The following is a 14,946-nucleotide window of genomic DNA, read 5'->3' as shown; positions in this document are numbered from 1 at the left end:
TCCTCTCCTCTCTTCCCTCTTCCCTATCCTCTCCTCTCTTCCCTCTTCCCTATCCTCTCCTCTCCTCTCTTCCCTCTTCCCTATCCTCTCCTCTCCTCTCTTCCCTCTTCCCTATCCTATCCTCTCCTCTCCTCTCTTCCCACTTCTTTTCTTCTCTTCTCTTCTCTCTTCTTTTCTTCTCTTCTCTTCTCTCTTCTTTTCTTCTCTTCACTTCACTTCTCTTCTCTTCTTTACTTCTCTTCTCTTTACTTCTCTTCTCTCTTCTTTTCTTCTCTTCTCTTCTTCTCTTCTCTTCTCTTCTTTTCTTCTCTTCTCTTCTCTCTTCTTTTCTTCTCTTCTCTTCTCTCTTCTTTTCTTCTCTTCTCTTCTCTCTTCTTTTCTTCTCTTCTCTTCTCTTCTCTCTTCTTTTCTTCTCTTCTTCACTTCTTTACTTTTCTTCTCTTCTCTCTTCTTTTCTTCTCTTCTCTTCTCTCTTCTTTTCTTCTCTTCTTTTCTTCTCTTTACTTTTCTTCTCTTCTTTTCTTTTCTTCTCTTCTCTTCTCTCTTCTTTTCTTCTCTTCTCTTCTTCTCTTCTTCACTTCTTTACTTTTCTTCTCTTTTCTCTTCTTCTCTTCTTTTCTTCTCTTCTCTTCTCTCTTCTTTTCTTCTCTTCTTCACTTCTTTACTTTTCTTCTCTTCTTTTCTTCTCTTCTCTTCTCTCTTCTTTTCTTCTCTTCTCTTCTCTCTTCTTTTCTTTTCTTTTCTTCTCTTCTTTTCTTCTCTTCACTTCACTTCTCTTCTCTTCTTTTCTTCTCTTCTCTTCTCTTCTCTTCTTCTCTTCTTCACTTCTTTTCTTCTCTTCTCTTCTCTCTTCCCTATCCTCTCCTCTCTTCCCTCTTCCCTATCCTCCTCTCCTCTCTTTCCTCTTCCCTATCCTCTCCTCTCCTCTCTTTCCTCTTCCCTCTCCTCTCTCTTCCCTATCCTCTCCTCTCCTCTCTTCCCTATCCTCTCCACTCCTCTCTTCCCTATCCTCTCCTCTCCTCTTCTTCACTTCTTTTCTCTTCTTCTCTTCACTTTTCTTCTCTTCTCTTCTCTCTTCTTTTCTTCTCTTCTTTTCTCTTTTCTTTTCTTCTCTTCTCTCTTCTTTTCTTCTCTTCTCTCTTCTTTTCTTCTCTTTACTTTTCTTCTCTCTTCTCTCTTCTTTTCTTTTCTTCTCTTCTCTTTACTTTTCTTCTCTCTTCTCTTCTCTTTACTTTTCTTCTCTTCTCTTTACTTTTCTTCTCCTTTCTTTTCTTCTCTTCTCTTCTCTTTACTTTTCTTCTCTCTTCTTTTCTTCTCTTCTCTTCTCTTCTCTCTTCTTTTCTTCTCTTCTTTTCTTCTCTTCTCTTCTTTTCTTCTCTTCTCTTCTTTTCTCTTCACTTCTCTTCACTTCTCTTCTCTTCTTTTCTTCTCTTCTCTTCTCTTCTTTTCTTCTCTTCTTCACTTCTTTACTTTTCTTCTCTTCTCTTCTGCTCTTCTCTCTTCTCGCTCTCTCTTTTTCTCTCAATACAATACGTGATTTTTTTTTTTTTAGTTACATTTTCCTGTGTGATATCTATTGTTACTTTAATTTCGTTTAACTATCAATTTTTTTTTTTTTTAAGGTGAAGTGGAGGAGGAAGAAAGAAAAAACCAGATGAAAAGTTTGAAGCAACGAATTTAAGAAAAATAAAATTAATTAATAACAAAAAGAAAAAAGAAAAGAAGAAGAAGATGAAAAAGAAGAAAATATTGTAAATTTTGATTCTAAAAAAAAAAAAAAAAAAAATGATAATGATTAATAATGTTTTATTTCTTGTACAAAAAAAAAAAAAAATGATTAAAATAATAATAATAATGTTATTGTTATATGTGTACATTTAGTAAAAAAGAAAAGAAAAGAAAAGAAAAAACAAATACCAAAAAAAAAAAAAAAAAAAGAAATACAATTTAAAATGAATTTTACATATTAGGGGCCTTAATTACGACGACCTTTGATTGTTTTTGTTTGTTTTTGCAAAACAACCAAACAAAAACAATCAATTAAAAATTTCCTATTCGCGTCCTATAATTAAAAAATTAAAAAAAAAAAAAAGTCATTTCATTTAAATCCATTCATTATATATTTTATAAAAGAAACGATTCATCGAACGAACTAACTAACGAACTAACAAACAGACGAACGAACAAACGAACAAACATCAACCCGACATTTTTTCCTGTATCATTTGCTCCGCTTTGTACACTTTCCAACACACGAGATAATCTCTAGCAAATCTAAAAAGCATACAATAATTGGCAAAAAGAAGGAGGGTCACGGAAAGGACTTGATGCCATTCTGATGCACGAGCGAGAGCGGCCAACTGTAGAGCGACTAGAGAGGCTTGAAGGCCGAGAAGAGCACAAATCAGGACCGAAGGGTCGTTAAATAAAGCCTTTGTATGTAAAAACAAAGACAAATAAATAAAATAATAATGATTGATAGTTAACGATAAGTTAAACGTGGAGTTAAAAGTATAAATGATAAACTTACATAAAATCTCCCGTGCATCGTGTTCCCTGGCTCTGCTGCTGTCGCAATTCCCTCCGCCTTGTATAAGTCCTTCGAATGTCTAACCAAAGCTCCGGGACTCCAAAGTGTGCTTTCATCCCATCTGGAAATCAAAAACAATAATAATAATAATAATAATAATAATAATAATAATAATAAATTGAAGAAAATGTTAAGGACGATACAAACTTTTTCCCCTGACATCAACATGAAATTTGGTTTAGAGAAATGTGCCAGAATAAATATTGTCAGAGGAAAGTTAAAACAAAAGGAAAATATAGAAGGCGCTGAAGAAGAACTTATTAAAGAATTGGACCCTGGATCAACATACAAATATCTGGGGATTGAAGAAAATTTTGGGGTCAAGCCGCGATTGAAGAAAGAATATTTAAAAGATTGAGGCTTATATTACAGTCGGAACTGAATGGAAGAAATAAGTTAAACGCCAAGCGGCACATTAGCAGATCCAGTAATAAAATACAGTTTTGGCCTCGTAGACTGGACGAAAGAAGAAATCACGCACCTAGATAGAAGGACAAGAAAAATATTAACCATGAATTGTGCGTTACATCCAAAAGCTGATGTGGATAGATTGTACGTCAGCAGGAAAGATGGAGTAAGAGGATTACGACAAATAGAAGCGGCATACCGGGATGCCATTATTGGAATGGGAAAATACATGGAATCCCATCAAGAGGACCCTATCTTAGCCCAAGTTATACATGCAGAAGAAAAAATTACAAAAAAAGGAGTTTTGAAAAAAGCAAAACAAATCGTTCAAGAAAATGAAGAAAACGAGATAATGGAAGAGGGGCAACTTGCAACTTATAATAGCAAAGCCCAATCTCAGAAGAAATTAATAAGCAAATGGGAACAGAAAAAATTACATGGGCAATACCTAAAAAGAATAAATGCCGAAGATATTAATAAGAAGAGCACGCACAATTGGCTACGGCGTGGAAAACTTAAAATTGAAACGGAAGCGTTTATTACAGCGGCTCAAGATCAGGCATTGCGGACCCATAACTATGAGAAAGTAATTCTGCCGAATTTGACCGAATTTGCCAAACTCAATCGGAAAAATGGTGTAAGTTAATTGAGGTATCCGTGCCGGCAGAAAAAAACACGAGACAGCCAAAGAAGCAGACAAAAGGCTGAAATATAGAAATTTGGAAATTGAAATAACGAGGATGTGGGGAACAAAAACAGAAACGATTCCGGTCATCGTTGGAGCATTGGGAGCCATGCCACATTCAATGAAAGGAAATTTAAAGAAGATTATGAAGAACCTAAAAGAAGAAGAAACCATCCAGGAAATCGCACTATGTGGGACGGCCCACATTCTTCGGAAAATATTATAAATAGCACCACCGAAATTCGAGTATTTGTCCCTAAGGAATCGGGTAGAAACCTGGGATAAATGCTTAAAAACCCCGACAAATAAGAGCCTTGTCGTGTTTAATAGTGAACATAATAATAATAATAATAATAATAATAATACTTACACGTGTGTCGGAATGTGTTGATTCCTTCCTTGCACTCGAACCCATTTTCCCAAATGCAAGGCAGCCCTATGTAGTGTATCACAATAAGAAGGTGGATAACAATAAGCGCTGTGCATTGTAAAGCAACCCAACCATACAAGAGCTAAATGCTGTGTGGCCCAATAAGTATCGTAATAAAGAGAAGTCTACAAATGAAACAAACAAAAAAAGAATGTGTTAATTAATCAAATTCCAACAATTATACAATTTAAAGCAAACGAAAAGAAACAATTAAAAATTAAAAAAATTCTAACCTGAGCAAAACAACATGGCACAAACCCGGAGTAATAAGCGCTTAAAACAGAACTGAAAAGTACTTGTTTCATTCTACTATTGAAATCCGTTTTGAGCGATTCAACTTCTTTTCTTATAAACTGTGGCGAAATCGAACAACTGTGAATGGGTTTCCCTAAAAGAAAACAAGAAAAATCAATATAAATAATTTACAAAAACCATTTATGCATTATTATTATTATTATTATTATTATTCAAACATGTGGTAAACACCCTTAAAAACAAATCGAAAATAAAAAACTTACCAACTATCGATTTACTCTTTTTGTTTTCTTTATTAGGATTAGGAAATGATGTAACATCGAAAAAAGGTACAACGCTGAGTCCGAATAAGATAAAATAAACTGATATCCTGTCGAAATAAAAAAAAAAAAAATTTTAACAAAATAAATAAATAAATAAAAAACTTATGTATGATAAATAAAATAATACAAATATAGCTACTTACGGGTAACATAAATAAAATATATTAACAATCGGATGATTTTTCATTATGTGAAATGCGCAATAAATAAGAGATGTCAAAACTGTGATGAGGAGAATCAATGTGAGAAACTTTTGTAGCAAAGGCCAAAGTGATGCTGGAGTGCACCTTGATAAAATTTGACAAAGCAACGAATACACAAGCCTTCTTCCCAATATTGTCACAATAAATCCAACCAAATATGGATCAATCAAATAAAAATTCTGCAAAAAAAAAAAAAAAAAAAAAAAATCCATGAAATTCCGAATAGTGATCAACAAAAATTAATTTCGAGACAAAAACGAAAAAATAATAATAATAATATTTAAGGTTTTTACCATTGTGTATCTTGTATACGACTGAGGAAGCCACCACACTGATCTATACAAGTGTAAAAATTGTAAAAATGACGCTATCGTTGTGAACATGAACATGTACAACTCAAATACAATTGTACTCTCTTGAGGTATGTGAGGGATCGGAATGTGCTTTAGTGAAATTATTTTCGAACCTAATGCATCGTTTATTGAATTTATAGCGCACCTGAAAAGATCGATAATGGAAAATGCAAGGCTATTGCAAATTCGTATATACTTGCTAATCAGGAAAAAATTTATATTCACTTACTTTGACTTTAAGTAATCGTCCGAAACGGTATTCCCACCACCGACGAGAGATTTTCCTATCCCGGGTTTTCCAACGCTACGTTTACCACTTGGCATTCTTATCTAAAATAAGTTTAAAGTTAAAAATTAAAAACCGAAAAAAAAAAAAAAAAATTATGTATATATAATAGAATACACGCAGGCATTAATAAAAATTTTTCTTACTTGATTGTGATTTAGAAAAAAAAAAAAAAAAAAAAACCTGATGCCGCACAAATTTTTTTTTTTAATTGTTTTTATATTTTTTTTTTTTTTTTACATATTTATATATATAATTTTACATTTTATATATAAATATATAATTAAAAAATTTGTTTAAAAAAAACTTATAATAAAACACATTTAACTTTAACTTTTTTTTTTTTTTTTTTGGTTGTAAAAAGACATCTGTTCAACAGCTACTTAATATTACTGAATTGTTATAATCGTGACACTAGGTAACGGAGAAATTCGTCGATTTAATTTTCAACCAATCAAATTTTAGCATAAAAATGGCTGCCATCGATGATTCTTATGATCAGGTAATAAATAACGTTTTTAAACGGGCTTGACAAATTAAAAAAAATTTCCAACTCGTGAATGTATTATTATTTTTTTCTTTTTTTTATTCTTTTTTTTTTTTTTTTTAAAAACTAAATTCATTACTTTTAAAAGAATTAACACATTAATAACCTTTTTTTAATAATGACAGCTCGAAGATGGAGAAGAAAATGCTGAAGTTGAAATTCAAATGGGAACAACGGGAACGGGTAGAAAAAGAATTTTTTCTAAAGAACTCAGATGCATGATGTACGGATTCGGGGATGATCAAAATCCTTACACGGAAAGTGTTGACTTGTTGGAAGATTTAGTTATCGATTTCATAACTCAAATGGTAAAGTATTAAAAAAAAAAAAATGGAATTTTATGAGTTGCCGATTCGCAATTGAAAAAACAATTTAATTTCAGACACATAAAGCTATGGAAATAGGGAGGACGGGAAGAGTTCAAGTAGAAGATATAATTTTTTTAGTCAGAAAAGATGCCAGAAAATATGCCAGAGTCAAAGATTTACTAACAATGAATGAAGAACTCAAAAAAGCAAGAAAGGCATTCGACGAAGTCAAATTTGCTGTTGCTACAGACTAGCATATGGGGAACGAAGAGACCAGTTGCTCTGGAGAGGATCAATCCGATTACATAACTCACATTTTAAAAATTTGAAACCTCCGAAACAACTGGCTCACTTCATGATAACTATCGAGTGAATAAATTAAAATCCAAAATGGAAATCAAGTTTATAAATTTAGTTTTAAGTGATGGAAAAAGAAAATTATTTATATAAAAAAAGACTTACTTATTATCAATGTTTTAATTCTTTCTTTGTTTTGATTCCCCAACTGGTTGCATTCTTTTCTTGATCTTTCAGCGTGATGCCCACCGTTCCTAAATTTTCTCTAAATGAATCGCAAGATTTTAAAAGATTTCCTTTCAAAGTCTTGTCTTTCAATGCCAGTGCTTCTTTTCTCACTTCCTGTCTAAAATTTATTGCACTGTTGAGAATAAACTCCATTTTAATATCATCTTCTCCTTCTTGAGACTGAAACAATAATAAATATTTTCACTTGATAAATAATTTGTGATTTAAAAAAAAATGTAATGTAATTACCTGAAATAAATTTGTATATTGTACTAAACTTGTATTTATAATTATTGATTTAAATATATGTATACTTACTAAAGCTGTATCTAATTGAAAACCAAAAGATTTTAAAAGTCCTTCGACATAAGTCTTAACTGCAGCAACAGCACCTGGAGATCTGCTACTGGTCACTGTCACTTCTTCGTTCATCATTCTCACTGTATTTTTAGTCAAATTCATGAGACTGATGAGACATTGAGATGTATTAAAATCATCCATTAAACAATCTTTAATTACATTACTCATCTCTTCTAAATCCTAAAATATAAATTTTATCATAAAATTAATTTTTATGTTATATAATATTTTTATATATAATATTTTTTTTATGTTAAAAAAAAACGAAAGAAAAAAAAAACAATTTAGTTAGTCATACTTTCAAAATTATCGATTCTTCTACATTTCCTTTATACCAATTACTTTTTATGTATGAATTCGCATCCATTAAAAAATCTGAAAAAAGATTACATGTAGACACTGCCGTTTTCATTGATTCAGAAGAATAATGCAGAGCTGTAAGTGGCAATAAAATGTAAATATTAGCATCTATTATTTTAATAAAAAACAGTTTTTAAATTTTTTTTTAGCCAATGTTGCAATTATCCTTACCATTTCTATAGTGAGATTCGAAGCAAAACATTCGCATATGATCGGATGAATATGTTTTTAAAAATTCATCTATTGTTATAAAGTTATTTAAAGATTTTGACATTTTTTCATCATCAATCATTAGCTGACCTAAAATTAAAATATATATTATTAAATTATATATTAAATGAATTTAATATATTTTAATTTATAAAATAGTATCAAACCTGAGTGAAGCCAATAATTAACCCATTGATCACAATCGTGGTAACTACAACTTTGAGCTTCTTCATTTTCATGATGTGGAAATTTAAGATCAATACCTCCAGAATGCAAATCCATTTTAGAACCAAAAATTTCACTAGCCATGGCTGAACACTCAATGTGCCATCCAGGTCTTCCATTTCCCCATGGTGAATCCCAAAATGGCTCACCAGGTTTTGCTGCTTTCCACAAGGTAAAATCCAAGTATGATTTTTTACCAATCCTTACAGGATCGGAATTTTCTAAAGGAATGGGATTTAGTTTTCCATATTTTCCAAAACTTGCAGTATCAAAATAAACACATCCTGAAAAAAAAAATTTTAAAAATTACAAATGAAAATGATTTATGTTTAATATACAGATAAATAAATAGTTATAAATTTACTTACCTTCTTTAGAAACATAAGCTTGTCTCTTGTCTACTATTTTATAAATGAAATCTATAATATGAGGAATATGATCGGACACTCTTAAAACAAATGTCGGAGATAAAACATTTAAATCCTTCAAATTTTTAAAAAATTCCAATTCATATTTTTTTGCCAATGTTTTAAAATTTGTACTAAGTAAATTAGCTTTTTTAATTATTTTGTCATCTATATCTGTGATGCCTAGAGCAACAACTGGTCTGATGCCAAAGTTTTGTTCCAGAATTCTTCTGATAATATCAAATCTTACATATGTACTAAAAAAAAATATTATTAATCATTACATAAATTTTAAGAGCAATTAATTTTTCAATTTCATATTGTGTAAATTTCTTACTTTAAAGAAAATAAAATATATGATTTTTAATTAAAAAAATTTAAATTAATATAAATTAAATTTCCTGCTTGATTTTAAAAATTAGCTCACATGATAAATTGTGTTGCAATTAAAATAGCTCAACAATAATTGCTTACATTTTAAAATACAATAAGTAACATAAAACAAAATCAATAACTGCGATAGATAATTCTTTTGCATTGTAAAAAAAAAAAAAAGGAAAAGATTTATTTTCTATTGAATTTTATTAATGGTTAAAAAAAAAAAATTATATTAACCTTGCATGACCAACATGAGAACTGTTGTACACTGTAGGTCCACATAAATACCATTTGACAAAATTTTTATTTAATAAAATCAAAGGAACTTTTTCGTTTTTGATTTTGTTGTAAATTTTTATATCCGTTTCAAATCCTGCAGGTTTAATCCAATGATGATTTAGCCTAAATTTCAAAAAACCTTTTCTAGAATATTGATGAAGCTTGAAAAACCAAATCTTTGAATTTCGTTGAACATTCATGTTCGTTATATAACAAAGTAATGCAGGGAAAATTGTCGCGTTAATGAACACCAAATATAAATACACGGTATAGGACTTAAATTTTCGATATTTCAAAAATGCAATATTACGAAGAAGGAGAATTAGTTGATAAATCAGCATGTGGAGAAAAACGAGCTGATTTAAAAAAATGTTTATTAGAAAGTGATTGTTGCAAAAAGGTAATTTTTACACATAAAAAAAAAAAAAATTCACACATAACCTCAACAATTTTTTTTTTTTAATATTTCATTTATTATGAATTTTTCTTTTCTTTTTTTTTTTTGTAAAGCTTAAAAAAACCCCAAGACAATGTTTAAAAGAACCCGAAGGAATGGTACCTAATGAATGTTTTGCCCTAAGATTAGCTTTTTTTGAATGTAAAAGATCTCTTGTGAGTATCAAAATAATAGCATCTGTCTGTAAAGTTTTAAATTTATATTTAAAGAAAAAATCACCTAATGAAATTGCTTTAAAAAATTTTTTTTTATTTTAGATTGATATGAGAAGAAGGTTTAGAGGTGTAAGAAAATAAAATATACCTTAGTATAACTACACAATTGAGAAAAATTGTATAAAATATTTTAACATTAGTGTTATAAATGTCAAAGATTTTTTTCGTTTAAAAAGTCTGCAATGTTGTTTTTTTTTCGTCAGCCATTTTGTACCGAATTATTATAATAATATATAAAAGAATAATCATACTTTAGCGATTGTGTCATCAACTAAACAAAAAACCTTTTCCAAAACAACAGTTCACACTTTTAAACATTTTAAATGCAATAGATAATAATAAAATATTAATAATTATCAGTTTTCGAAATCGACAGAAAAATTTATTAATATCTATAACTCATTTATTTTTTTAAAAAACTCAAGAAAATGTGATTTTTACCAAAAAATAATTTGTAAAAAGCCTAAAGTTGAGTTTTTAGCTCTGAAAAGTTTTAAATTATAAATAAATTTAAATTATTTATACTTGTGATTGAAAAATATTAATAGTAAAATAGCGATAAGGATTCGATATTGTCACAATAATTAATAATTAATTATGTATATATTTATAGAAAAAATGTTTTAAACTTATTTATAAAAATAAATATAAATTTTTAAATTGTTTTAATAAGTGTTTTTACTTTTTCATTTAATAATTCATTGGATTTTCTTCTTACTTTTTATAAAATGTTTTATTTCAAAAAAAAACAAAAAATTAATCATTTACTTACGTCATCAAAGATGATAAAACAGTTCTTATAGAATTACATAAAAAATTATTGTTGATGGATTTTTCCTTATATATAAATATAAATACTTAAACATAATTAAAAGGTTGCAGTCGTCCTGTACAATCCTGTATAACCGCAAAGTCTTCCTCTTAAGGTTGGTACGAGTGTAGCCGCCGCTGACAAATCTTCCATAAAATGAGAACATTCGCAAAGAAGTAAATATATTTTATCACCGCTTGATAAAGATTTATGAAGAGTTATTCTTCTTAATCCAACAGATTGTGGTAAGTAACGGTAAAGCATTCTTGCTCCTTAACGAGAAAAAAAAATTCAATTTAAATTATTAAAACTCACTCCTCCTCCTCCTCATCATAAATTATTTATTTTTAAAAAAGGTACCCGTCCAGTAAAGCCAATTTTTTTCAAATTTTTCTCCATCGTCACCTTCGAACACTTTATAAACGGATATAATAAATCCGGTACTTTTCGTTTGCGGCCTCCTAAAACCTGGTTGAAGTGGAGGACGAGCAATGGTGGCAACTTCATTAAAAAGGTCCAGAGTATGATGAGCTATGTACCTTAAACTCTTCGGATCGAATTTTTGCAATGTCGATTGTCTTAATGATCGGAAGAATTCAACGGGATCGTGTTGATTCTTATTGACGACGTAAAATGATATAAACGGAAATTCCGCTGGAAAAATTATTAATAATAATAATATTAGCATTGCGTTCCAAAACAAACAACAAACAAGAGAATTTTTTTTTACAAATGTTAATAATTAACCGTTTTTTTCAATATTCGACAATAGCATTCCCTCAACGGCTGTTTTCGATTGTCCTATTTCTGCCAATAGTTCGCTAGCAGCTCCTTTTTGTTTTGAAAATGGTTTTGCCAATGGAGATTCCAAAAGTGGTTCGATGGGTTCCATCAACGACATTAAATGTATCATGACGCATTGTTTCGGATTATCTATTTCCAAAACGTTTAATTGTGATATTTGCATGTTAGAAATCGGCATCTGAATGCGACAAAAGAGAAAACTCTCATTAAAAAAACAAATAAAAAAAAAAAAATGAAACAAATGTAAATTGATCAAATTAATATTACCGAAAACTCACCGGTACTCCAGCGGGTAAAAACCTTTCCAAATTTTCTACTGGAATGATAAAACAATCTTTATCTAATGTAGCTAACGATATGGGTTGTTCAGATCGTACGGAACCATCGAAGAAATTTGTTTTTTGTACTTGAGAATTCCCGCCAAAATTATTTTCTTTCGTTTGTCCCTTGTTAAAACTTACCTGAAACAAAAAAAAAAAACAAAATTTATTTATTTATTAATAAATCGATTATAATAAACGTTAATTAAAAAATTAATTATTATTATTATTTATTAATCACGTGCGGATATTATAAAATTATTATTATTATTATTATTTATTTTTATTAATTTTTAAAAAATGTTAGTTAATTTAAAATAAAATTTTTTTTTGTTAGTAAATGAAAAAAAAAAAAAAAAATTGACAATATTATTATTATTATTATTATTATTTATTTATTTTTTTCGAAACATCAAAAAAATGTCGATTATTTATAAATAAATAAATAAATAAGAAAAAAAAAAATGGGTCGAAATACATAAATTTTTTCTATTTTTTTTTTTTTTTACGTCGATGCCAAAAATAAATTTTAAAAAGAATTTTTTTTTCTTCAGTTTTACTACCTTTACGCGTGGTGATAATAATAATAATAATAAATAAAAAAAAAAGAAAAAAAAATGTACACGTGCATTCCAGGTGTTTTCCAAGATGGGGGGGGGAGGGAGGAAGTGACTAACCTGTCTACTTGTTGGCGGTGGAGTATCAGGTATGCTATCACTTTGTCTTCTACGTAGTCCCGTATTATTTGAACTTCCGGTCATCCAATTTGTTTGTACGGGTTTATTCGATGACGTCTGTGTTTCCGGTTCTCTCTCGTACGAACCCTAGATCTCATAAAAAAACGTCTTTTTTTTTTTTTCAACTTGAAAAATTTCCTAGAGTAAAAAAACAAAAACTCAACGTGACCGTTAGAAAAAAAAAAAAAGAATTTAAAATAAATCGTGTTAACGAACTTTAAAATTTAAATTTTTTTTTTTTTTTTTTAAACAAATAAATTAATTAAATTACATTCATTAAAAAATAATAATAATAATATTTTAAAATGATAAAATGGCAAATTTATTAAAAAACAAATATGGCGGACGAAAAACACACACGAACGATAATAAATTATTTAATTCGTAATTTTATTTAAAAATAAAAATCAAACTTTTTTTTTTTTTTTTTTTTATACGTCGCATATAATAATAATAATAATAAATAAATAAATATGAGGGGGGGGGTCACGTGATTATTAACGCCATACATATTTTTTTTTTTTTTTTTTTTTTAATATTACATCAACAACAAAAAATCAAAAAGAAATTTTTTTTTGTTGTTTTAATAAAATTCAAAACATGTCAACGTCACAAAAAATTCATAACCAAAAAAAAGAAAAAAAAAATTAGTATAATTTAATTTAAATTAAATTAAATTAACATAATTAATTTTGAAAATAATTTTTTGTTTTGATTGGCATACATGTGTGTAAGTGTGTGTGTGTGCGTGCGTGTTTTGTTTTATAAAATCTCATATCGTTATGATAAAATTTAATTTGATATTATCATTTATTTAAAACGCATTTCCGTTTCCGTTTCTGTTTTTTAAAAAAAAATAATAATAATAATAAATTTATATATAATATTATTTTCGTTTCCCATAAAATTTTTATTTTCAATGACGCGTTATAAAAATATTATTATTATTATTATTAATTTAAAATTATTATATATGCATTCCGAGACCGTATCTCGTTATTATTATTATTCATCGTTGTTTATTAATAATAATAATAATAATAATCGTACATAAAATAAAATAAAAATAAAAAAACACAAGACGTACAAAAATGATAATGATAATATTTAAAACAAGGAGAGAAAAATAAAAAAAAAAAAAAAAATTTTTTTTATTTATTTATTTTAATAATTGTCAACTTTTAATAATGAGAATCGATGCCAATTTTAAATCAGACGATTTAAAAATATTTTTTTTTTTGTAAAATGTCAGTTTATTAGTTATTCCGAATGTGAATCTCCCCTTTACTCCCCCTACCCTACCCTACCCTCCCCTACCCCCCCTCCCGAAAAAGAAAAAAATGATAATTAAATTATAAAAACAAAATTTCTCGATTTGTTTGTTTGTTACTGTTATATTGCAAATTGTTTAAAATTTTTTAAAAATAAAAACCGTTTTTTACAATAATAATAATAATAATAATAAAACAAAATGGCGTTGTTTTTATAATTGTTTTTAACAAATGATTGAGCAAATAATGTTTTTCCATCATTTTGATTTGAAATTTTTCGTTTTTTTTTTTTTTTTTGTTTAATATTGTAAAGTGTTTTTGTATATAAAATTTTATAATGTGTTTTGATGAAAATTTATTTCAACATATCAAATTTTAAAAATAAAATTAGTTTGTTTTGTGCTTTTTTTTACATTAACTCACACAAACAACAACAACAACAACCACAACCAAAAAAATTTATGTAAAAGTTGTTAGTAAAGATTAAACACCACATTGTAATTATTAAAACAAACAAAAGAATTTTAAAAATTGTTAATTATTATTGTTAGTAAGAGATTAATCAACAAATTCATCCTTTTCATCATCATGAATCAAAGGAATGTATATTGTTAATCAAATAATTCCCAAATTTTTAATTTTTAAAAGAAAATTTAAAAAAAAAAAAACAAAAAATTTTTACCTGTTGAAGGCAATTACCAGTTGGACTAAGAAATATGTGTGTCCTATAATGATGTTCTTCCATAACAGTATATCCAGATTCCCGATTCCTCTTCCCACCGACACTTTTATTACTCCTGGAACGACCAACTGCTTTACCATAACTTCTTTCCTTCTCTCCTCCAAAATTTTTACGAAACATAATATTCATCTTGACTTTTTTTTATTATTAATCTACTACTTTGTTTTACATAAAAATAATAATTTTTTAAAACTTATTAAATGATGTCATTATTAAATTATTGTTTGTTCATCGTATAATATACTCTTTTCAACAACCAAAAATATTTTCATTAATACATAAACTTATTGAAAAAAAAATACAAACAAACTTGGGACATTTTTTTTAACTTTAATGTATATCTTCCACCATAGTAATTTTTCAAACGGATGATCTTTTACTGAACCGAACAAATAATCAAAAAAATAGCAATAATTATTGAATTAATCGATAGAATTACGTTCGAAAAGACTACAAA

General features: G+C 28.0%; 4 protein-coding genes across 4 annotated transcripts; 1 reads left to right on the top strand and 3 right to left on the bottom strand.

Moving 5' to 3' along the window:
* Positions 1-2,198: 2,198 nt before the first annotated feature.
* On the bottom strand, positions 2,199-5,571 carry Phum_PHUM599890 (uncharacterized protein; the record flags this gene model as incomplete). The annotated part of the gene is made up of 8 exons (XM_002432712.1): positions 2,199-2,432; positions 2,531-2,651; positions 4,054-4,238; positions 4,347-4,501; positions 4,632-4,738; positions 4,835-5,073; positions 5,188-5,392; positions 5,477-5,571. 8 exons carry the CDS (start codon positions 5,569-5,571, stop codon positions 2,199-2,201), a joined length of 1,341 nt encoding a protein of 446 aa, XP_002432757.1.
* Positions 5,572-6,005: 434 nt separating this feature from the next.
* On the top strand, positions 6,006-6,642 carry Phum_PHUM599880 (transcription initiation factor TFIID subunit, putative; the record flags this gene model as incomplete). The annotated part of the gene is made up of 3 exons (XM_002432711.1): positions 6,006-6,035; positions 6,206-6,388; positions 6,463-6,642. 3 exons carry the CDS (start codon positions 6,006-6,008, stop codon positions 6,640-6,642), a joined length of 393 nt encoding a protein of 130 aa, XP_002432756.1.
* A 214-nt stretch (positions 6,643-6,856) lies between these two features.
* Phum_PHUM599870 (Cysteinyl-tRNA synthetase, putative) lies at positions 6,857-9,332 on the bottom strand (the record flags this gene model as incomplete). The annotated part of the gene is made up of 7 exons (XM_002432710.1): positions 6,857-7,093; positions 7,232-7,441; positions 7,572-7,708; positions 7,805-7,933; positions 8,011-8,352; positions 8,437-8,732; positions 9,091-9,332. 7 exons carry the CDS (start codon positions 9,330-9,332, stop codon positions 6,857-6,859), a joined length of 1,593 nt encoding a protein of 530 aa, XP_002432755.1.
* A 1,340-nt stretch (positions 9,333-10,672) lies between these two features.
* On the bottom strand, positions 10,673-12,500 carry Phum_PHUM599860 (uncharacterized protein; the record flags this gene model as incomplete). Its single annotated transcript, XM_002432709.1, has 5 exons — positions 10,673-10,887; positions 10,976-11,269; positions 11,363-11,597; positions 11,698-11,880; positions 12,417-12,500. 5 exons carry the CDS (start codon positions 12,498-12,500, stop codon positions 10,673-10,675), a joined length of 1,011 nt encoding a protein of 336 aa, XP_002432754.1.
* Between the last annotated feature and the right edge of the window lie 2,446 nt (positions 12,501-14,946).

This window comes from Pediculus humanus, genomic scaffold, assembly GCF_000006295.1.
Source record: "Pediculus humanus corporis 1103172108317 genomic scaffold, whole genome shotgun sequence".
NCBI lineage: Eukaryota > Metazoa > Arthropoda > Insecta > Psocodea > Pediculidae > Pediculus > Pediculus humanus.
This window is presented reverse-complemented; position numbering and strand designations above follow the sequence as displayed.